Source organism: Pseudorca crassidens, chromosome 15 (genome assembly GCF_039906515.1).
Source record: "Pseudorca crassidens isolate mPseCra1 chromosome 15, mPseCra1.hap1, whole genome shotgun sequence".
Lineage (NCBI taxonomy): Eukaryota > Metazoa > Chordata > Mammalia > Artiodactyla > Delphinidae > Pseudorca > Pseudorca crassidens.
In genome coordinates, this window is record NC_090310.1 from 1,321,562 (window position 1) to 1,343,602 (window position 22,041).

Genomic DNA, 22,041 nt, shown 5'->3' on the forward strand with positions numbered 1-22,041 from the left:
AAAATTTCCAGAGACGGAGAACAGACTGGGGTGAGGGCAGGGGGCCAGGGTGGCTTTCGGGGGCAGCCCAAGGAGGCCTTCACGGGTGGAGGTCAATCCTGCATCTCGAATGAGCGGTGCTTGCACAAATCTGCGCGGGGATAACCGGACAGACGCACACACTGTAGGAACGTGAGTTGTGGTCCTGATGCGGCACCAGAATCACGTAGGATGCTACCACCCAGGAAGCTGGTGGAAGATGCACGGGGCCCCTCTTTCTACCATCGTCACAACTTCCTGTGCATCTAAAATTGTGTTCTAAAGAACATAAAACTAACCCACCCACCAGGCTCTAGCAGTCTCCTCCTTCACTGGGCGCTGTTCCCTGGCTTCTCCGGCTTCCTCTTCTCTGTTTGTTTGTTCCCTCTCAACCTCAGGGAGACCCCAGGAGCTCAGAGCCCTGCCCACCCTACTGCCGCCTAAGCGGTGCCTAGAACAGACGCCCCATAAGAATCTGTGCAACGACAAAGTGAGTGAATGAGTTTGGGTTCTTTCTTTCGATTCCTTTCCAGCCTTCCCATCCGCCTACATTATGAGCTTAGAACATGTAAACCTTGCCTGAAGGTCGGCCTTTACAAATCCAGAAAGAATGTGAGAAAATATTTTCAACAGAATAATAAAAATAACCCACATCAAAATTCATGGGTAGGCATTTATGAGAGAAACTCTTAGAAAACTACAAGCAGATGCGGATTTCATTAATCCAATAAAGAGTATCTACAGAAAACAAACGGCACACGTGGCCCTTAGCGGTGAATTGCTGAAGCTTCCTGAGGTCTGCGTGAGCCAAGCACCCGCAGGCAGCCAGGCTCGTCCGCGGGGAGACCTGCTCTCACGCTAGGGGATTTAGCAGGACTATTAGGTACAGACGCGTAGCTGCACTTCCACAGCCCGGCACCAACACAGAGAAGGCAAAGTCCGTGAGACACCATTACAGCTACATCGACACAGAAAACACTTGGGGGGCATCTAACAGCGTGCAAGACGCCTGCCCTAAAACTACCAAATGCTGCTGAGAGAAGTTAAAGAAGATCCAAAGAAGCGGAAGAATTATAATGCTCTGGTTCAGAAAACGAAATAATGTTCAGGTGTCATTTCTCCCCAAACTAGTTTATTCATTGTAATCCAACCATATTGCAGGAGATTTTTTGTGTGTAAACAGACAAATTTATTCTGAAATGTATAAGGACATGCAAAGGACCAGAAGGAGCCCGAGAAACTTACAGAACAATCATCAACCTGGACGTTCACTACCAGACATCAAAGCACAATAAAGCTGCATCAGTGGAGACAGGGTGGTGCTGGCAGAAAGACAGACGGAACCAATGGGCAGAACGGAGGACGCAGAGGCTGAGCTGCCCATCGGCGGTCACTGACTGACACTTAAGGCAACGAGACCACACCCAGGGAACAGAGGGGTCTTTCCAGAAGCGGTGCTGGACCAATGGCACTATCAATGGGGAAAATCACCTTGTCACCTGCTTCACTCACACCTGAAACCAACTCCAGGTGCAGGTGACACCCAAATGTAAAAGGCAAGACAGTAAATCAGAGCGAAGAGAAGAGTTCCTCGCCTCCAAAGGTCAGTCCCCCACGAGCCACAGGAGCCGCCATCAAGGCAGCAGAGCCGACAGCTGGGCCGCACGCCGGCGGCCGCCGCTGCCATCCCCAGGCACGGGAGGAGTGAGGAGGGCCCAGGAGAGGACGTCTGCCTCAGGCGTCTCCAACCAAGACTCCTACCGGCTCAGGGCGGAAACAGCCCTCTAAAACCCCCGAACCGGGAGGGCCAGGCGGGAGCGGGCCCTTCACAGAGAGGACGTGGAGGCCCGCACCTCACGAGGCTCCAGGGTCTCACACAACGAGCTGGTACCTCCGTGCCCACCAGTGAGTCAAACCAGAGCCAGACCCGAGGGGCCGGGACTCTCCCACAACTGGGGGTGGGGGTGCACCCCGGGACAGGCACTGTGGGGACAGGCTCTGCGAGCAGCATTCCACACCTCGACGTGCCCACAGAAGCGGGGCCACCGCCGAGCCTGCCCTCGCCAGGGACACAGAGCCTACCACCTGCCTATATTCCCTCCAGAAAACTCATCACCTGCTGTCCAGGACAGAATTCAAGGATGTGAAGGTTGACTTTAACCCAGGAGTCTCCCCACTCCTTCTGACCTAACGCACACCCCAACTTCTCCACGTACAAAGCAGGAACTGCCCGCATCCCTGCAGGGCTGAGCTGCTTGAGCTCGGGAAGGAATGGAGAACCTCAGAGCGAACAGGCTACTCTCCTCGTCTCATGGGTCGGCGCCCGCAGCTCTGGAAGGCACTGGGCCTCAGCAGAGAACCACAGGGACCCGCCACCCTTGGCCCAAGCCTGGGCCTCCCCGCTGCTGAGCTGCTGACCCCACTGCGGCTTGGCCGGCAGCTGGACGAGACTCACCATCACACAGCCCTGCCAAACCACAGGTGATTTCTCAAAGCTGTCCAGCGAACACGAGGAACGTAAAGAGGTAGGTTTACACAAGGTAAACAGCACAAATCCCAACAGCCAACCAAAGCCCCTCCGTCAGAAAAGGACCAGGACACTTGAGGGCAGCCTCCTGGGCGTAACGACGATCCTGGGCAGGGAGGGAGTCCCGGCAGTCGACGGACCCCTGAGCGACGACTGCTCCCCCGGCCCAGGGAGACTTGCTCCCGGGAGCCTTCCTCCAGGACAGCCTCTTCTGGACACAAGGCAAGAGGAGCTCTGGCCTCTTCTGGGACATCCCCATGTGCTTCCTGCCTCAATTTCCCAAAAGCTCACCTTCTGCCCACGTATTTGTTTCTTAAGCAGCAACAGCGGGGGTCCCACGGGGGCGGGGGGACGACATCACTGCCAGACCGTGACCCTGGAGGTAAGACACCAATGACAGGTGTCCTCCTCCGAAGGCTGCTCCACTAGGAAATGGGGGTCGGGGGGGTGTAGGAAAGAGGGGGAAGGGGGGCTTTTACTTTCATTTTTTGAAAAAATTCATGCTATAAATTAGCTTTCACTGCTTAGAGTCTATAAATACAATTCTGTAACCATATTGTGGAATATTAGGGGCACGCTGGAAATAGCTCATTTCAAATAGGAAAATGGTTTGTGTTCACCCAGTTCTGGAAGCCAATTTTCAATTGCTTAAAATAGTCATGGTATTTTACCAAGGTAATTACACTCTTAGCTATCAGTAACAATTAAGCCCTTAGACTAGAGATGCCTAATAAGGTCTCAAAATAAAATCACACATTCCAAGCACTGTACTCTGAAATGTCAAACACGCAAATAGAGCCCTCGATGGGGCGCAGGAGAGCCCTGTCGGCGCACCTGGCCCAGTGCCGCAGCGGAGGGCGGGTCACTGCACTCGCCACGCTCTACCCCAGGGAGCTGGTCCGGGGGCTCCCAGAGGGGTGGGAGTGTCTCCCAAGGAAGACAGGAAGATCAGCAACCAGAGCACCCTCGAGACCCGACAGCTGCCGCCCTGGAGGTGCCTCGAGCGGGAAGCACGCAGACCACGCGGGAGACGCCGTGCGAGCCCACGGGGCCACCGAGGGCGGGGCGGGGCGGGGTGGGGGGCCGGACGTGCTCGGCTCCAACCAGAAAGCGGCAGCCTGGCCGCCCTCTGCAGACCGGCCGGACGAACAGCTTAATCATGCGGCTGGCAAGGTGGGCCCCGCGCGCCTGACCCGGCCACCAACCCACGGCAAACGTGCCTCCGAGCCACAGTTGGCGTAAGTCATCTGTCAGTGCCGGGCGATCGATACCGCCCCCCACCTCTCTCTCAGAGCTACGCCTGTCAGCGCAGCGGGCCAGGGCCAGGACCGAATTAGACCAAACAGCGCCATCAGCTTCCAACCTGCTGAGCAGGGGGAAGAGAGGAGTGGAAATTTCCTGCCTCGGGAGCCCAGAGCAGTGACCTTCAAGGCCAGAAACTGCCCGAGGAGGAAGCCAGGCACAGCGCACGATCACGGAGGTGCCGATGGATCCCGAGGCCGCGGCGCCCGCGGCGCTGTAGATATGCCCCCGCTGAAGGGCCGCCCGGTACACCAGCGGGACCTGTACCAGTGAACCGGTGTGACCCTGGTGAAGCAGAGCCGCCAGGCTGCCAACCCAGCCCACAAGGACACTCGCTGGGCGGCACGGGCACTGGACGTGGACGACACGGACAAGACCGACGGGCCCCGCACGAGGACAGCTCGCAAACTCGCCAGGCGTCTCCCCTGTGGGGCCACCGGCAAGGCTGGCGTCGAGGTCGGCCAAGCCTGACCCCAGGAAGCTTGAGTGACGTGACACACATGGCAGGGGACGTGCTGGAGAGGTCGGGACACGGTGAGCTTTCAGCAGCCGGAATGTGACCTGCCTCCTAAAAGCTTCATGACCAGGAGGTCCCAGGTTTTTATCAAACAATCAAGAACAGGCAAACAGTTGTCAGACGTGACTCCTGGAACTTCCCAGGGGGACGCCCCTGCCCCCAGCCCGCCAGGTCAGCGCGCCCGCCTGGCCGCTCACTATCAGCCTGAGGGCAGGTGGGAGGAGTCCGCCAGCATCTGGACAACCCCAACCCTCGCCTAGAGAACATCTGGGGACAGTTTCTGGCTTTTTCCTTCCTTGTCTTCTGAAATTTCAGCATCCAAGGCAACATTTTAAATAATGCTCTCTCACAAAAAAATCGTAATTCATGCTCCAGCGAGCTGTGCGTATCAAGCCAGACGTCAGAGCCCCTCGGGCTCAGCACAGTTAGCAAAAACCCGGCCGCCCAGACAGAGCTGGGAGCAGGAACGCATCCCGCCTGGCGCACCTGCACACAGGTGACAGTTTCCCACTGCAGTCTACCCTGCGCTCCCTGGGCTCCGAAGGAGGGAAAGGCTGCACCTGCCCACCAGGCCGGAGGGAGGGCTGACCCCACCGAGAGACACAGGGGGTCGGGGCTGACATCCCGATACCCCAGGTCAGTGCGTGAAGGCCCCGGGCTCTGCCCTTCACAAGGAGGAGAGGCCCAGCAGGGAATCCCAGGGTCTGCATTTCAGAGCAATCCAGGGTAAAAACGCACAGGCTGGCTAAATCGCCAAGATGCTCTCCCCTTTGGTGAGGGGAGAGCTCAGTCTGATGTGAGCCGTGACTCACAGGCAGCGCTGTGCGTGTCTAACTGATCGAGAAGTGGGGACACAGAGCACTGGTGGCTCTGGGTGCACTGCACTTGGTAGAGACCCTGGCAAACGTGGGGGCCTGGAGAGAAGACTAAGCGTGGACACGGCAGGGGCGGGCTGGGAGCTGCTGGCCCGGAAGGCAGGCCCCCGCGCAGGCGCCCCGTACCTTCGTCAGCAGCAGGACGCGCTTCTGCAGCCGCCGGGCCAGGGCCTCGTGCATCTCCCGCTTCTTCCTCTCCTCCAGCAGCTGGCTGCTGAGCTGGCGGACCTCCTCCTGGAGCTGCAGCCTGGCCTTCTCCAGCCCCCGGGCACTGCAAGAGGCAAAAGGGCAGAGTGATGAGGCCTGGCCCCCAGGACAGCACCCAGTGACGGCCCCCAGGCCCAGCGCGGCCCACGTCACTCAGGTCCCAACATAGAGCCGCACGTGCAACCAGCCCGCTGTCACTTCCTCACTTCTGAATAGCTACTTAAAGCCTTTCAGGAGCTTCTGGATTTCAAAGAGTCGCCCAGGGTGATCCCAGAACACGGAAGGTGCGGGGGAGGGAAGCTCAACTCCACACACAATGGGGAAAACGCCAGCAACGCGGGCTTCGTTCGGGAGGGCGCCTCTGAAGGAGCTGAATCACCAGGGCAGGCGCTGCCCACCCGGACCGCAGTCGGCCACAGATGCGCAGCTCCGTGCGGCGCGGGGGCGTCAAGTACCAGCCCAGGGCGGGCCCCTTCCACAGACATCCTGCAGAGTCGAGCCCCCCGCAGAGCTCCGACAGCAGGGGGCAGACCCCGGGGCACGCGCTTCCCTCCACGCGGCCAGCGCCCTGCCTCAGTTCACACACTTGACGTTGTTCTCCAGTTACCGTGACAGCCTCTCGCCTGGGCAGCCTCCGGTGCCACCAAGCCGCCCCTCAGACTGCAGATCGGATGGGCACCCATGGGCTCACATGCCAACTTCCTGGCAGGGCACCTTCAGAGTTTGGTCTTTGCCGCTCTTTCCCTCAAAACTCCATCAGTCCTTCACACCCTGTAGGGACCGTCCTCTGCCCTGCCTGTTCCCACACAGGCTTCAGGAACCCCCATCCTGTCCCACCTACACGGGAGGTGCCCACACGCAGACACCTCCCCGGCTTTTTGAGGGGACGGTGATCAGGAGAGTTCCCGGGAGGGAGGACGCCCCAGGAAAAGGAGGCGCTAACCCCACCGGCGGGTGGGCGGGTGAACCGTGAAGCATGGGCCGACGGTGCTGTGTCCATGCTCTTCTTTCAAGCAGAGGAAACCTCTTTCCAAGACAAACCTTTAATATTCTGCTTCTGTATTTTTCTTTTGAGATCTTACCAGGATTATATTACAAGGTGCTATTTGTAACATTTAGCTGGGGTGACGCCCAGTGACAACGAAATGCCTTCAAAAATATAAAAGTTGGAGCTGAGGGGCGCTAGAGACAACACCACCTGCATCTTGTATCATTCTTGGCGTCCAATTTTTTCTTTCTTTGCTTTGATTACACGATTTCAAGAAAGCCTTAATCCACAGGGATGGCAGACAATGCTTTCTTTGGAGGTGGTCTCCGCTGTGCTAATTTCTTCCATTTCACATCTGAGTAAGTATGGGGTTACTTTTCATCGTAATTTAGTATAATTCTTTGAAGAGCTAACTACAATTTGAGAGTAAACGTGGAACACGCGTTTACGGGACTTTGTAAGAGACTCAGGGAACGCCTGGTCTCAGAGCCGGAGCAGCGTTCTCACCCGGGGCCCCGCACCTCGCCCCTCGCAGCCACCGCGGAAAGCCTTCCTCTAAGAGCGAGTCCCCCTGCACAGCTGGCCAAGGGCACCTACCACTTCTACGTGCTTCATAACCAAAGATGTAAAATAAAGTAAAACAAAACAAGTACAAGTATTCATTGAAACAGACATTTAAAGAGGCCACTTTGAGTTCTAGTTCAATTTAAAACTATTCATACGCCAATTTAATAATCAAGGACTGTGAAATCAACTCTGGAATCACTGACTTCAGGTGGGCAAGGGCACAGCGTTTTGAATCACTGCTCCGCCGTGTGATTTAATTAGAGGAACTCGGGCTCCCGTGTCCAAGCTGCCGAGGCCAGCTTGCAGGGGGCGGGGCTGCTCTGAGCACAGGCTTTCTGGGCACAGCCCTGGTGGGAACTGACAAACCCCAAGACCCAGGGTTTCGGGAGCACGACGTCCCCACACAGAGGTCTGGAGGCCTCCCCCCCGAGGGCAGGTATGAAGGCCACAGGGTAACTGCTGTCCACCTGCAGAGAGCTGGAGACCCTGACTCCTGGGGCCTGGCCCAGGGCCACCTCACCTGCACTTAGCCTGTCACCGCCAGCTCACTGTGTGGGTCCCTAAAACGCGGGTGGGCCTGAGGTCCCAGACCAGGCCCAAGATGTCGCAAGAACAAGTATGTCAAGTGCAGGACACAGTGCCAGTCACACGTCCAGCAGCACCCACAGATGACGACCGAGCCTTTCGGGGCCCAGGTGGGCAAAGCTCCTGCCCGCTTAGAAAAACCACCTGTCCTTCCCCGTGCGACCTGCTCTTCAGGAAACCAAGACGGGAAGCAATGCAGCAGAGGACACACAACCCCAGGCACCAGCAAGCAGCCCTGGGAGGGCAGCCCCCGGCAGGCTGGCCCGAGTGGCGCTCGGCCCGGGCCGGGGTCTCCTGGGGTCTCCCGTGGAGGCGCTCCACCCTCAGGCTCGCCAGCCCCGTGTCACCCCGAGTTCCAAGGCCTGCCATGAGGCCTAACGTTCCATCAGTACTCAGTTTTTTTTAAAGCTGGACTAGACCTAAATAACCAACCTGGGCAACTTACAGGAGGCGGTGCTGCTGGCACTGCCCACAGAGCGCTGCTTGGGCCGCCGCAGCCTGGCTCTGACTCTCCTGAGCCCCGGTGACAAACTGGCCCAGCCCCGGAGAGACAGCAGGGGTCAAGCGGCACCACGGGCCCCAGCCCCCAGGCTCTCGTTCTCAACGGTGCGGGTCTCGGGAAGACGCTGTGCGTTCTGTGCAGCAGATGCTTAACCCAGGGCGCGGCTCACTGGTAAGTGAAAGAGGAGAAAGAGGCGCCCGGATAGCTTCAGGGAGAAGCTGGGGTCCCCTGAAATCGCTCCATCTGGAGACCGAGAGCACTGGGACCCACGCCTCTGCAGGGGCACCACTGCCGTCGGGCCTGCACCAGCCGGAGTGGGTGGTGCCGGGAGGGGAAGGGCTGCCCCGCGCCACGGGCAGGAAAGGGAGCGGCAGGAACCCCCTTCTGGGAGAAGCAGTGAGCACAGGCCTCCCTCCCCGCGGCCTTGCGGCTCTCCCGGCAGTGCCCCTCCGCGCGGGCCGCAAAGGGCACCGGCTGGCAAAGCAGAGCTGGGAAAGGGAGGCTGGAGTGCAGGACTGCCACGGGCAGAAGACGGACAAGAAGCGGCAAATACGTGATCAGCTCGGGAGGGAGGGAAAGCAGGGAAGGACCCAGAGTCTACAGCAGAGCAGGGCAGAGGCTCTGTTTACGTGAGAGGGCACCGCACCGCCCCAGAGGGCAGCACGACGGGGTCTGAAGCCGCTGGGTGTGCGCCAGGGGCCAGGAGGGGTCAGAGGGCACAGACAGAAAGGGGAAGAAGAGCAACCGGGAAGGGCCGCATGGAGAGGGCAGGAGAGAGCGGGAGGGGAAAAGACGGAGAGCAGAGACAGGACCTCTCAGAACAACGCGGGTGGAGGGGGCGGCCCAGGAGGCGCTGGCTTGGGTCTACAGGTTCTCGGCGGAGCAGGCAAGAGCACAGGGTGTGCTCGAGGGAGCGACCCCGCAGGGTGGGGACGTCCCGGTGGGCGGGAGAGGAGGGACCGTGAACGGCCGGGCCTCGGGGGACAAGGGGTGGACGAACTGGCACAAACAGGGCCTGGTCTTGTACAGGAGTGCCGTTTTCTGACGTTTCCAATAACTCCCCCCGAAGTGCCCCAAAGGGGTTTCTCACAACACCTGCCAACGGGCGGCCCTCCCCTGTCCTCGTGTGCCGGGGGGTGAGAGCACAACTTCAGCCTCTCCAGAGAGGGCCTCCTGCAGCCTGGGCCGCAGGCCCGTCGGCCACCGCTCTGCGAACAGAGGCCTGTGGGTCCCCGAGCCACGGAGGCCCGACCCAGAGCGCCAGCACCACATGGCCGCCTCTTCCCTGCGGAACGCCCTCTAGTTCAATCGCGGCCTTCCTTGTGAAGTAAAGAGGAGAAAACCCATAAAAAACTAAACCTCTGGTTCCGTGCTGACGTTGAACCCTGAAGTCAGTGGCATTTCCGTGAACCTCTGGGAGTTCAAAATGAAGCCCTCAGTTCTCAGGGGAGAGGGCGTTCGTCCATCAGGACCTTTCTGAGCTGGCGTCTGCGGAAGGAAGTAAGACCTGAGCTCTTGAGAACCCCTCTCTGCACTGTGACGGGCCGCTGCAGCCCACTGTAATGTCGTCTTCATCAGAAAACCCCCAGCCTAAGGATATCTACTTTCAAGGAAGGATGAAAGGACACGCACGCTGTGAAGCTGCAGGCAACACCTGAACGACCTTCTCTCGCTCAGCGCGGTTCTGCCCTGGCCTCGCACCGCACCTCCAGCCGCCACCGCACCATCCCGGTGCCAAGGGCCGTGCCGTGACACTCGCCTGCGGGGCAGGAGGCCCAGAGGGCTGGCCAGCTCCTCTAGGAAGCACGCGGACGGGGCGGGGCAACCGACCCCAGGAAGGACCGCCCCGCTGTGCGGAGCTCTCGCTCCAAGCTGCTGTGGGCCGGGGGCCTGGCACCCAGTCTTGCCTGGAAGGTCAGCATGGAGGGCGGAAACACCCGGTAGCCGTAGCCGGGCCCACGTTCAAACCAAGAACAGCTCTGAGGCAAGCAAACCTGCAGTCGGCGACATGTGGCCGAGACGTTCACGCGGACACATGGCACTAGGCAAGACCTTTACTTCCGACGACTGCCCACGAGTACCTCCCCGAGGGCACGCGGTCACCCGCCCGGGGCCCTGCGGGTTAAGCTGTGAACATGACTGTACGTGCACACTGATCCCTGGTGGCTACACTTCAGCAGCAAACTAGGATGATATTAACAGAATTTAAGTCACACTCCTGCAAAGCCCCTAAGCTCCCTTACGCTGGGGCTCCGAGGAGCAGAGCTCAAACCCACCACACACGTGCTCTCCAAGCACCCCCGTCCCACAGACCGGTGACCAGGCCTCGGGGGCTGCCACTGAGTCGAGGCCCCTCCGCCCCGACCAGGACACGGTGCCCGACCTCCAGTCTCTCCAGTTCTGTGCCCCGTGTGCCCCGGCCACCAGGCGGGACAAGCCAAGCCACCACCACGTAGGTGACTCACTGTGTGTGTGTGTCTGGGGCGTGAGGGCTCACAGGCCGGCCCCAGAGCCACCCGGAGGGGGAGGGCAGCTCCTCAGGGGAGCCTCAGAAACTGAAAATCCTCCACGCCTGCCTGTGGACAGAGTGAAAGGGAGGGTCGTGGAAAGGACAGGGCACAGCAGAACAGGGCAGGCAAGGGCTGGCCGATCTGACACGACACGGGGCTGCGGCCGGCACACGCGCGGGACTCGGGACATGACTGGGCTGCAGCACGTACCGAACGGAGGTCAGGGTTTCAGCTGAGAGCAGGGTCACCACCAGCTCGATGGGCAGGACTGCCAAGACGGCCTGTGGCAGCAGGCGAAGCGGGGAGAAACCGGCAGGGATGAGACCCAGCCAGACGGAGCCCTGGGGTGCAGCGCCGTGTGTGCCAGGCCGTCCAAGGGCACGGTGAGGACGCTCGGGACTCGCTGGCTGTGAAGGACAGGGCAGGGGCACAGAGGGCACAGGATGCACAGCTGGCCTCCAGGTGGCCAGCTCTCAGAGCTACCCGAGGATGGGAAGGGCTGCTTGGAGAGAGGCCGGCCTCCAGCCAGAAGGGCTTCAGCTGCAGGCCGGCCTGCTCCTCGGGAGGGAGCCGGCAGGGGCGCTGCACCGCTGGGGGTGCCCGCGCAACGCAGGTTTCCTCGCTGCTAAGACTCGGGGCTCACTTCCAGAAGCCATGGCCTGGCGGATGGACAGTGGATGGAGGGACACCGCAAAGCAGCAGACCACACGCCGACCGGCAGAGGAGGGGCCACGTGGCCGCTCTCGTACCCGCACCTCCAGTTTCCTCCAATCAAGGCTTCGGTTCCCAAAATTCTCTCCGCCAGCACCCTGAGCACAGGCCCTGGTGGTTTTCTAAGGAAGCGGGGTCGTGCTGCCAGCAGCGGGAGCAGAGGCCCCACGCGCGATCCCGCACGAAGCCCACGGGTCCTCTGGTGGGTCCACCACGTTCCGGTCCTGAAGGCTGCCCGGGAAGCTGCACGACACCGAAACGGCAGCAAGGGTGCCCGCAGCCGGGACCCGCGTGCTCGCCCAGCCGTGCCTCATCCCGGCGCTTTGCAGGACGCACTTGCGGGAAAGACAAGAGGGGCCAGGGTGGGCGTGGGCCACAGGCCAAGGACGGGCAGGGCCACCACCAACACAGAAGCACTTCTGGAGCAAAGACCCTCTAAGGGAGCTGCTGCAGATACAGACCAGCAAGGGTCAGTATCCGAATGGGGTCTCGAGACGACGAGAACCCACCCAGATCAGCACAGGGAACAGGTGGGCCTGAAGGAACCCGGCAGTGGGCTCCACACGGAGGGAAGGACAGGACCCCACCAGGGAGGGAGGGCTGGATGCTGCCCCCGACCTCCGGGGGTCTGCTCCTGCCCCCAAGGGCGTCACCACTGACAGCCGTGCATGCTGAGCCCCGGACTCACCCTCGACAGCCCCCCCTTCCCTTCCACCAGGGCTCCGCAGACCTGACAGCCCCACACACGCTGAGCACAGGCTCCCCGCATCTGCACCCCCAGACCTGGTCCAGGCCGCCCCTCCTCACGGGCCCCCACCGCCGCCTGCTCACCCGTCACCCCTCCTGACCGAACACACAAACCTCACCCGTCCCAAGACTCCCCTTTAACCACTCCACAGCCTCCTGCATTTGAAGGACAGCCCAGGCCAAGGCCAGACCCAGCTTCACTCAGCTGCAGGGAGCCACGCCCGCCGTGTCCACGGGCCTGGCCAGGAGCCACGCGGCAGCTCAGCAGGGCAGGGCGGACGGTCAGGCGGAGCCAGGTACTGGTTTCGGAAATACTCTCCCAGACGGCGGGGGTCGGCGCCGAGCCACGCCGCTCCCACCCCCACGCCCCTGCCCAGAGAGGTTCCTGCCACGCAGAGCCTGGGTGTGTCCCGGGGGCAGTGCAATCATGGGAGCGGAAACCCACCGCTGCTCCTGGAGGGAAACTAGCAACTGCAGCCCTGATTCCCCAGGACAGAGATTCACCAGAGCCGGGCACGAGTCCCTCAGCGTCGGAGGTCAGGTGCTTCAGAAAACTCTCTGAACCTCCATTTCCTCAGCAATGAAGGGAAGCCACTGCCATCTGCCTAACAGGGTGGCGGGGACACTCACAAGGCACGTGCAGAGCGCACAGCACATGCCAAGTGTGCACACGGTGAAGCCCCCGTGCTGCTGCCTTAACGGGGTGCAGCGGGATGACCCGCCGTCTGCACCCAGCTAAGTAGAGAAGCCGCGTCCAGGGAGAGACCGCCTTGAAAAGAGCTGGTTGAGATCCGTGCCACCGTTTCCTTTTCAGAAGCTTCACACGGGACTAGAGAAGAAAGCAGAGATCAGGAGCGGGGAGCTCCGTGGTGCCCAGCATGCTCGTGCACCCCCGGGTCCCGCTGAGTGCCCACATAACCCGAGTGGGAAGGGTACTGCTACCACATCCCTATCCCCGGACGGGGCACACACAGCCGATGGACGCAAGCCGGGCTCTTATTCAGACCAGAGCCCCGACTACACGCGTGGGCACCCTCTCACCGCACGGCCAACCTGGACCAACGGCTGAGAGCAGGTCTTGGGCGTAGCAGTGGGACCCTGGGCTCCGTCAGTCTGGCCAAGGGGTAGCTTCGGCATGTGTGCGGAGAAGGAAGGGGACCAGGGAGACAGGAGGTGGGCAGCCCCTCCATTCTGGGTCCTGCTCAGACTCAGGAGGGGCCCCCTAGGAGAGGAGCCGTGAGCCTCGCCCGTCACCCCGGATGCCCAGGCCCGGCGTTGGCACACAGCCATCTTCACGTACAGCATCTAATTCCAATCCTAAATGCCTCCAGGTGTCATTACACATTTCTCAGAAAAAAATAAAAAATCTAAACAGTGGAAACAAAACCAGAGAATGAAAAAGGCAAAGGATGAAGTAATTACCAATCAAAGGAACGGCGAGGGGCAGCCTGGGGGCTGCAGCGGGCCTCCCTGTCACCTCTCCTCCGCCCAACTCCCAACATCTCATCAATGCGAATCGCCAAATTCAATCTGCATTCCCAGATAAACAGAGGCCACAGTTAATACTCTCATCTGACCTTGAAATGTGAGGAGGAAAATTACCCTTTGCAATTTCAATTCAAGCCCAGCCATAATGAATAATCCAATTCTGCTGATCCGTTACCAACCTGTAACCGCACGGGTGGGTGGGGCTGACTCCAAATTCCGGGGTGGGGAGCCCAAGCGAGGCCGGCGGGAGCAGCCCAGTGCTGGGTGCCAGGCTCACAGCAGGATGCCCTCAGCCCACCCCAGGGGGCCCCCAGGACTCAGGACGCAGACACGGCAGGGAGCAGAGGGCAAGTCGGCCCCTCAGATCCTGCAGAGCAGCTGCCCTGGACCCTCGAGCTCCGGCTCTCAGCACAACCCAGGGGGAGGACGGTGGACGGGTAACTAAAGTGACCCTTCGCTCAGGTGGCGCAGACGCCCCCTGCAGCGGAGGTGACCTTCTGACCTCTCACGTGCACCATCTCACTAAGCCCCACGGCATCCCTGAGGATGCGGGTCCGGAACATGGCCCGCAGACGGGACAGGACCCAGGGAGAGGGACCTTCTACACCGCGCTCGGCAAACCGTCCGCCGCCTGCTCTGGAAACACAGTTTGGCTGGAACGCGGCCTGACCCGCTCCTCACGTGGCATCTACGGCTGCTTTCGTGTGACAGAGATTCTGTGGCCTGAAAAGGCAGAACTATTTACTACGGGCTGCCTGTCACTGCGCTCTGCCTGGTGTAAGGTCCGGAAAGGCCTCCGCCCACTGGCGGTCGGTCCCCTCCCCGCCCCGCCCCGCCAAGTGGAGCTAACGGCACAGAAGCTCGTAGCAGCCTGGCTGGCCCCGGGCACTGCTGACACAGGACCCCTCACCAACGAGACGAGCGCCAGCCAGTGCACTGTCCCCTCACACTGCGCCCCACCCTCTCACATCCGGAGCCCAGGGATCCTCCTGTTTCTGGTCTGAACAGACGCCACAGCCTCCAGGCCCCCTGTGGCAGCGACGTCCATGGATCTGCCCAGGGTGGTTCTGAAGCCAGGCTGCGTGGGCACGAGGGAGGTGAGGAAGAGCCCACAAAACAGCAGGCCCGGTGCTCTTGCCCATTTCCCACCCGACTCCCCCTCCTGCTTCAGCTGGGGGTGGCAGGCAAGTGGCCGTCCCAGGGTCACAGAACTCCACGTGGCCGATGATGCTGAGGGTCGGGCTGCCCCCGCAGCACACCCATCTCTGTCCTTCCAGACCCCCCGTCTCCCTCCCTGGGTCAAGGATGGCAAACGCCTCAAGGCAGACCCACCCCCACCCCCAGGGGGTCAGGAGCACGGGGTGCAGGCCGGGGTCAACCACCTCCACCAAGGGAGAGGAAGGGGCACGCCAGGGGCATTCACGTGCACCTCACTGAGGGGTCCCGAGGGGTGCAAAGAGGTCCGGGACAGACGAGGTCGGGATGTGAAAAAGCAAACAAGCTTCAAACACCCAGAGAAGCCCCGTAGCAGGGTAACCTGGCTGAACACATGCTTAAAACAGCCCCGGAGGGACGCTCCAGGGCCCGGTCCAGGCAGCGCCACTGAATACTGAGCCTCGAGTCCTGCGCACTATACCTTGGGCACCCAGCACTAAGCAGTCCACCTCAGGGACCAAGCGCGGAGCCACCAGTACTAGGTACTGAGCCTCAAGTACCAAACGCTGAGCCAGAACGCGGTCTGCGTTCCGAGGCAGGCGGGTCAAAAAACAAGAGGCGGGCGGTCTGGGGCCTCCAGAAGCGTCTGCCTTTACCCCTGGCCAGGCGTGGTGTTGACGAGAAGGCAGCAGACCGGGCAGCGAGGACACGTCGGCTCCAGGCCCAGCCCTCAGAGACCTGTCCCTCTGGAGGCCTGGACTTCCACACCCACGAGGCACGGACAACCCACAGGAGGGACACGCAAGGGGACGTGGCAGCGAGAGCAGCACCTGGACACGGTGCCCCAGAGCCCGCAGCTCCAGCTGCGTAAGCGTAAGGCAGCACAGCAGCCCCTTCCCCGTGGGGGGGACGCGGACGCAAAGGGCCTTGACCACGGCGCTCGGTGCCAACAAGAGGTGCCCGAGGGGGGGCGAGTGGGGGCAGGGACACACAGTAGGTCCCACCGCGGGGCACGTCTGTGACTTCTGATGGCCCAGCTCCAGGTGGGGTCCCCGTCACGACCCCAGGTCAGGACCTTCCACCACTGCATCGCCCCGAGAGACCAGGGAGGGCCCCGCGGCTGGGAGCACGTGGTGGAAGCAGCCCTGAGGACGCCTGGAGGTGGCCCCCACACGCAGGCGGGGTGGGGTGACGCTGCCACGCACGCGCCCGTGGAGGGCCCTCCGTCGGTGGGCTTCACAGCCGCCTCCTCCCAGGGGCACGGAACCGAACCTCAAGCTCAAACGCAGCCCTTCAGATACGGAAGGATCACCAAGAATCAAGCTCTACAGGTGAGCAAAGCAAGCGAACTCCACCCTGCATGTCCTCGACCTCCTCGCAGGAGCAGGGCCCGGCGAGCGCCCAGGAGCCGGGCGAGGGCAGGCTGACGTGCTGGGGCTCAGGCCTTTGCTCTCCTGAGCGCCCTGTGGATCCAGCGTTGGGCTTAGCTGGATATAAAAACAAGACAAAAAGATTTTTTACAAGATCCCACCTCCTGTGCTCAAGGAATTCACCGTCCAGCTCAAGAGAAGAATAAAACACGGTACAGTGGATGCAGGAAGCTGGAGGGAAGGGAAGGAGCATGGCTGCCTTAGAAGGACAGCCAAGCCGGGAGGGGGGGGGGCACGGAGCTGAGCACCGCCCGGCCCAAGCAAGGGCAGGAGGTCAAAGGGCAGGACCAGGCCGCAGGGGTGGGACAGGTGGGCGAGTTCCAACGGCGCCTGTGAACTCGGCCAGTGGTAAAGGTGAAACGGCACAAGCTCACCCCGTCCCCCCGAGTCGCCCGAGAGCCCAATCAGCAACGCTGGCGCTGAGGGTCCCAACGTGCAGACCTGCGCCAGCAGCGCCCTCCACGCCTTCGATCCACACCTGTCCCCGCGACGGTCCTTCTCCTGGGTAACAAAGCCCATTCCGCCTGTTTACTTTCCCATCGACGTTGCTGTCCTCAACCAGAGCACAAGAAATCGACAGCCCGCTGGGTGAGGCGCCTTCAGGGGACGCTGACATCCACCGCGTCCTGCAGCACCGCTGTCCCCTCCGAAGGAGGAGCCTCCGCCAGGCACGCAGCCCAGGGGACTCCCCCGGGGGAGGGGCCATCCCTCCACGCAGGTGACGCCAGGCAAGCACGGCCACACACCCTCTAAACGCTGAAAGGAGAAAACTGAAGTCACCAGCTCCTCCTGCACTGTTTTAGCCCAGCATCCACTCAGCTCTGCCGTGCCCACAGAGCTGCTCACCCACTGATCCCACTTCGTCCCCCACAGGCGCGGGGGCCCCGGGGGTTGACACTTGCCTGGAGAAAGGCCAGCTCTACTCAGTTTATTTCCTCTTGAACTTGAAGAGCCACTAAGACAGAAACGACCTTTACAAGGCAGGGCTGGTCCTGGCGGGGAAGCTGGAGCATGCTCACTGCTCTGCTCACACCACAGGAGGGGGCCGGGCTCCTGACCTCACCTCGAACGTGCCGCCAGGCGCACCAAAGCGGGCCTGGGTGGTGGCGGCCATCGGGGGCAGCTGCGGCCGGGGCTGCAGAAGCGGCAGCCACGGCTGGGCTCACGTTCGCCCTCCACCACTTGCCAGTGCGGAACGGGGACCCGAGGACACTGACAGTTTCTCCTCAAGATTCCTCAGAAAAAGGCACTTTGTTAAGAAACTAAGAGACTCCCCGACATACGGCAGGCCCTCCGCGCCCAATCTTCCAGTCACTTTTGTGGATCATCTCTCAACTGGCTGTGGGTACCTTCTTACGGACTGCTGCCAGGGGTTCCAGGAAATCTCTGCACTTTATTTAGTGACAAGGCAAGGCTGTGGCCCCCGGAGTGGCTTGAAGGGAGGTCAGGCGGGAAGGGCACGGGGTGCTCCCTGGAAGAGGTGTCACCCAGAGGCCCCGGGCGAGCGCCAAGAGTGGGTGTCAAGTCTGAAGGGGGGAAGAGTACAAGGTAGGTGGCGATGCTGAGGGGGGCGCCTCCCCGCTGAAATGGCCAGTTTATGGTACGAAGCAAACACCACATGGCGTTCAAGCAAAGGCAACAGAAAACCATGAAGACTCTGCAGCACAGGGCGAAACCCACACCCGCCCGCCCACCAGTCAGCCAGGCCGCGCGGGGTTTCGGGGGCCTGGACCCAGGAGTGCACAGGGCGGGGCCAAGAACAGGAAGGCGGGGGCCCCCATCCCCAGCCTAGTGACTCCATGAGGGCCCCAAACCAGCTGAGGTCTGGTTTTCCACGCAGACCCGACTTCAGGGAAAACACTTCAGGGACGCTGACATCCATGCGGTAATTCTACTTCTCTTTGGAAGTTGGTAAGTCTGTACATCCGACAGGGCATTTTGAGTGAACAGCGCTGGGCAGGACAGGAGTAACAGAGCAGCTGTGGAAATTCAACAATGTTCAGAAGACTCTGGTCAGCAATTCAGAGAACAAGTCCGGAAGTGTGTGAATAGAGGGCATAGAGAAACAAAGGTCTGCTGTGATTACAAATACTGATTTAGTTCTCTGAAATTTCCGGAGGAGAAAAGGAGCCTAGCCAGCCATGGGGACGGCCACAGCAGCGCCAAGCATGTCACATGGCCCCACCGCCAAGCGCGGAGGAGAAGCCCGTGACCTTCAGGTCCCGGGCGCAGCCTCGGGTCCCCAGGCAAGCCAGGCATGGTGACAAGCAGGAAGGCAGTGCCGTCTCCAGCGGCGTCCGTGGGCGGTGTCTCCCGCCAACAGAGCCGCACAGAGGGCCGTGTGCGCGGCTGCCGGGGCCACTGCGGCGCTGATACCAGGATGGCCCGTCTGCTGGCGAGCAGATCAGGCACAGCAAACGCAGCGCGGACAGCAGACTTCCCGAGCCGCTGTCGTGGCTGCCGCGGCTGCTCACCCTCCCGCCCACTGGCGCATCGCTTTCTGAGAACAAGACCCCGGAATCTACCCCACGCCTGCGCATAGGTGCGCCCCGGCTTCCTGTCGTCGGACCCCAGGTGACACGGGAAGCCACCACTGCCATCGTCGGACTCGGAGCAGAAAGAGGAGGAGCCGAAACACACAAACAGGACCCGGCAAGGGTGGGATGCACGCTGGGACCCTTGGGAGATGGGATGAGAGACCTTCACCGTGTCGCCGTCAGGGCCGGCAGCAGCCAGCAAACACCACCATCCTCCCCCGGTTACACACACGCCTGTTTAACACCGCCCACCTGGACAAGCTAAGTCCCGCCGCCAACCCCGCGGGACACGGGACACCCGGGTTCTGGAGGCAAGTCAGCGAGGCAGTGGGAGTTTGAGCTCAGATCTCTCCGTCATGACCCTACGCTGGTCACGAGCACCGGCTCACGTTCGCAGCCACGGGTTCCCTGCTTCCGTGGCCAATCAGTGCGAATCGAGCGCCTCCTGTGTGTCAGTCACCAATCCAGGCAAAGGAGACAGTGGTGACCGGCTTCACGGAGCTCACGCAGGACAGACGGTGTCCTGGGACGTGCCGGGGGTGTGGGCTGCCCAGGCTCTGCCTGCTGCCCACCCTCCACTGTGTGTGTGGCTTCACCCCCATCCATCCCCCGGATGTCCTCCTCACTCACAGGGCTCGGCCCCGACAGCACGAGGCCACGTGGAGCCTCAGGCCCCCGCTGCCCTGCTGCCCCAGAGCTGGGAAGGAGACAAGCCAGTGCTACCAAGCGCAGACGGAGGGTTGAAACCCCCTTGCCTTGCCCACAGACCACTCAAACGACGAGACCTCCCTATCAGAGACCCGCCACCAGACAGGATAATCCCCTCGCTGGTTTCCTGTGTGGCCTGGGTTCATCATGACCGTGACCCCGCGTAGCAGATACTGAGAGCTTCTGACTGAAAGACCACTTTCTCTGAAATGACCTCTTTACAGTAAACTGCACAAGTGGGAGGTGGCAGGGAGAAACGGCGACTACCGAGAAGCCGGCTCACACGGGAGGGAAGGAGCCTCGCGGAGCCCGAGCGGGCGGCCTGAGTCCCCACACGGAGCTCAGACCGCCGTCGACACCCGCCACGTGCCTGGGGCCAGAGGACCTCCTAGGCGCCAGCCCACCCCTGCCCCCGCCCGCCCCATTCACACTGAAGGAAATGGGGTTACTCTGAGGGCACCTGCTCACTGAGCCTCACTTGGTTCTCAGGCGTTAACATTACAAAACCATTTGCTGAAGAACGGACTCATTTTTAATTGAGACAGAATTTAGATAAAATTTACCGTTACACCATTTTAAAGTGAACAATTCAGTCTTTAGTATATGTGCGATGCTGTCCAAACATCGACACTAATTCAAGAAGATTGTCATCACCCCAGACGGAGGCCCTGTCTGTCCCCTCAGCAGTCACCCTCCATTCCCACCCGCCTCAGCGGCTGGCCCCAACTAACCTACTTTCTGTGCCTATGAATTTGCCCACTTTGGACATTTCGTCTTACTGGAATCATACACTACGTGGCCCTCTCCAACTGGCTTCTTTCAATCAGCATAATGTTTCCAAGGTTCGTCCTACCTTACCGCGTACCACTGCTCCATTTCTCTCGTGGACGAGTGATGTGCCGCTGGACGGATGGACCACAACTTGTTTATTCATCGGTTGCTGGGCGTTTGGATCCTTTCCACTATTGGCTGTTGTGAATAATGGTGCTATGAACACTCAAACGCAGGTTTTTATGTGAACATATGTTCTCAGTTCTCCTGGGTACATAACTAGGAGTGGAACTGCTGGGTCACATTAACTCTGCGTTTAACCTTCTGAGGAGCTGCTAGACTGTTTCCCACAGTGGCTGCACCATTTTACATTCCTACCGATAACCTGTGAGGGTTCCAATTTCTCCACATCCTCACCCAATACTCTTTATTTTCCATCTTTAAAATTATTATAACAAAAAGTATTGTATTGTACAGTGACATATGATCACATGTGCAACCTTATTGGTATGTATGACGTATCGTCATCACGCTAGCCATCCTAGTGGGTGTGAAGGGGTGTCTCAGCATAGTTTTAACGTTCTTCGTGTGCTTCTTAAACATCTGTAGCAATGTCTACTTAAGTCCTTTGCCCTTTCTGTGTATATATACATAACATAACATTTTAAGCATTTCTCAGCACCCAAACAAGCGGCATTAGTACATTCACACTGTAGCACAACCATCACCACCATCCATCCGAGAACTCATCTCCCCCAAACTGAAATGCTGTCCTCATTAAGAACCCCAGCCCCTGGCACCCACCCTCTTACTTTGTCTTTATGGACTGGGCTCCTCTAGGGACCTCACAGAAGTGAAATAAATCATATCTGTCCTTTTTTGACTGGCTTATTTCACTGAGCATCATGTCTTCAAGGTTCATCCATGTTGCAGCAGGTGTCTGAATTGCCTTCCTTTTAAAGGATAAGTGATATTCCACCGTGCGGAGGGACCACGTTTTATTTGTCCACTCACCCACCGCCTGGAGGGACCACGTTTTATTTGTCCACTCACCCACCGCGCGGAGGGACCACGTTTTATTTGTCCACTCACCCTCACCCCTCGAGGGACACTGGGCTGCCTCCAGCTCTTGACTACTGTGAATAATGCTGCTGCGAGTGTGGGTGTGCAGACATCTGCTCCAGTCACCCCAGCTTCCACAGCATCCACAAATTTTGCACCGCACCAGCCGTGCACAAGGGTGGCAATCTCTACCCCCTCACCAACACTTGTTTTCTATGTTTTTGAAAGCAGTCACCCTAAAGGGTGAGAGGTGATATCTCACGGCTTTGAGCCCCATTTCTCTAAGGACTAGTGATACTGAGCATCTTTTCACGTCCTTATCGCCCATTCATTTACCTTTTTTGGAGACGTGCCTATTCAAGTACTTAGTCCATTTTTTAATCGGGTTGTTTCCTTGATGTTCTGTTGTGAGAATTCTTTATATATTCTGGATACCGGACCATTATCAGATACTTTGCAAATATTTTCTCCCTTATGTGGGTTGAATTTTCAATTTCTTGATGGTGTCCTTTGATGAATTTAAGTTTTCTATTTCAATGAAGTCCATTTTACTAATCTTTCTTTTTTGCTTGTGCATAAAGATACTTGCGTATATTTTTGCTTGGTATCATATTTTAGAAACCATTACCCCCTAACCCAAGGTCACAAAGATCTATGACACCAATGTTTCTTCTAAGAGCTTTATAGTTTTAGTTCTTGCATCTGGGTCTTTGATCCATCCGAGTTACTTTTTGCCTACAGTTTAAGGCAGGGATCCAAATTTATTCTTTTTAATTAATTAATTGATTGATTGATTTTTGGCTGCGTTGGGTCTTCGTTGTTGCGCACGGGCTT

General features: G+C 59.5%; 2 protein-coding genes across 4 annotated transcripts in view; both read right to left on the minus strand.

Moving 5' to 3' along the window:
• Positions 1 to 22,041, minus strand: part of PSMG3 (proteasome assembly chaperone 3) — a 476,610-nt gene that overhangs the window by 337,962 nt on the left and 116,607 nt on the right. The window lies entirely within an intron of this gene.
• Positions 1 to 22,041, minus strand: part of MAD1L1 (mitotic arrest deficient 1 like 1) — a 316,541-nt gene that overhangs the window by 161,242 nt on the left and 133,258 nt on the right. For 2 of the 3 annotated variants that reach the window (XM_067705328.1, XM_067705327.1), the window contains exon 1: positions 5,366 to 5,476. Coding sequence is in view for 1 of the 3 variants with exons in the window: in XM_067705326.1 (XP_067561427.1) it covers positions 5,366 to 5,510 (145 nt within the window). In the remaining 2 variants the exon portion in view is untranslated. Of the gene's footprint in view, positions 1 to 5,365; positions 5,511 to 22,041 lie in introns of those variants that run through there. The other variant, XM_067705326.1, reaches the window with a different exon arrangement.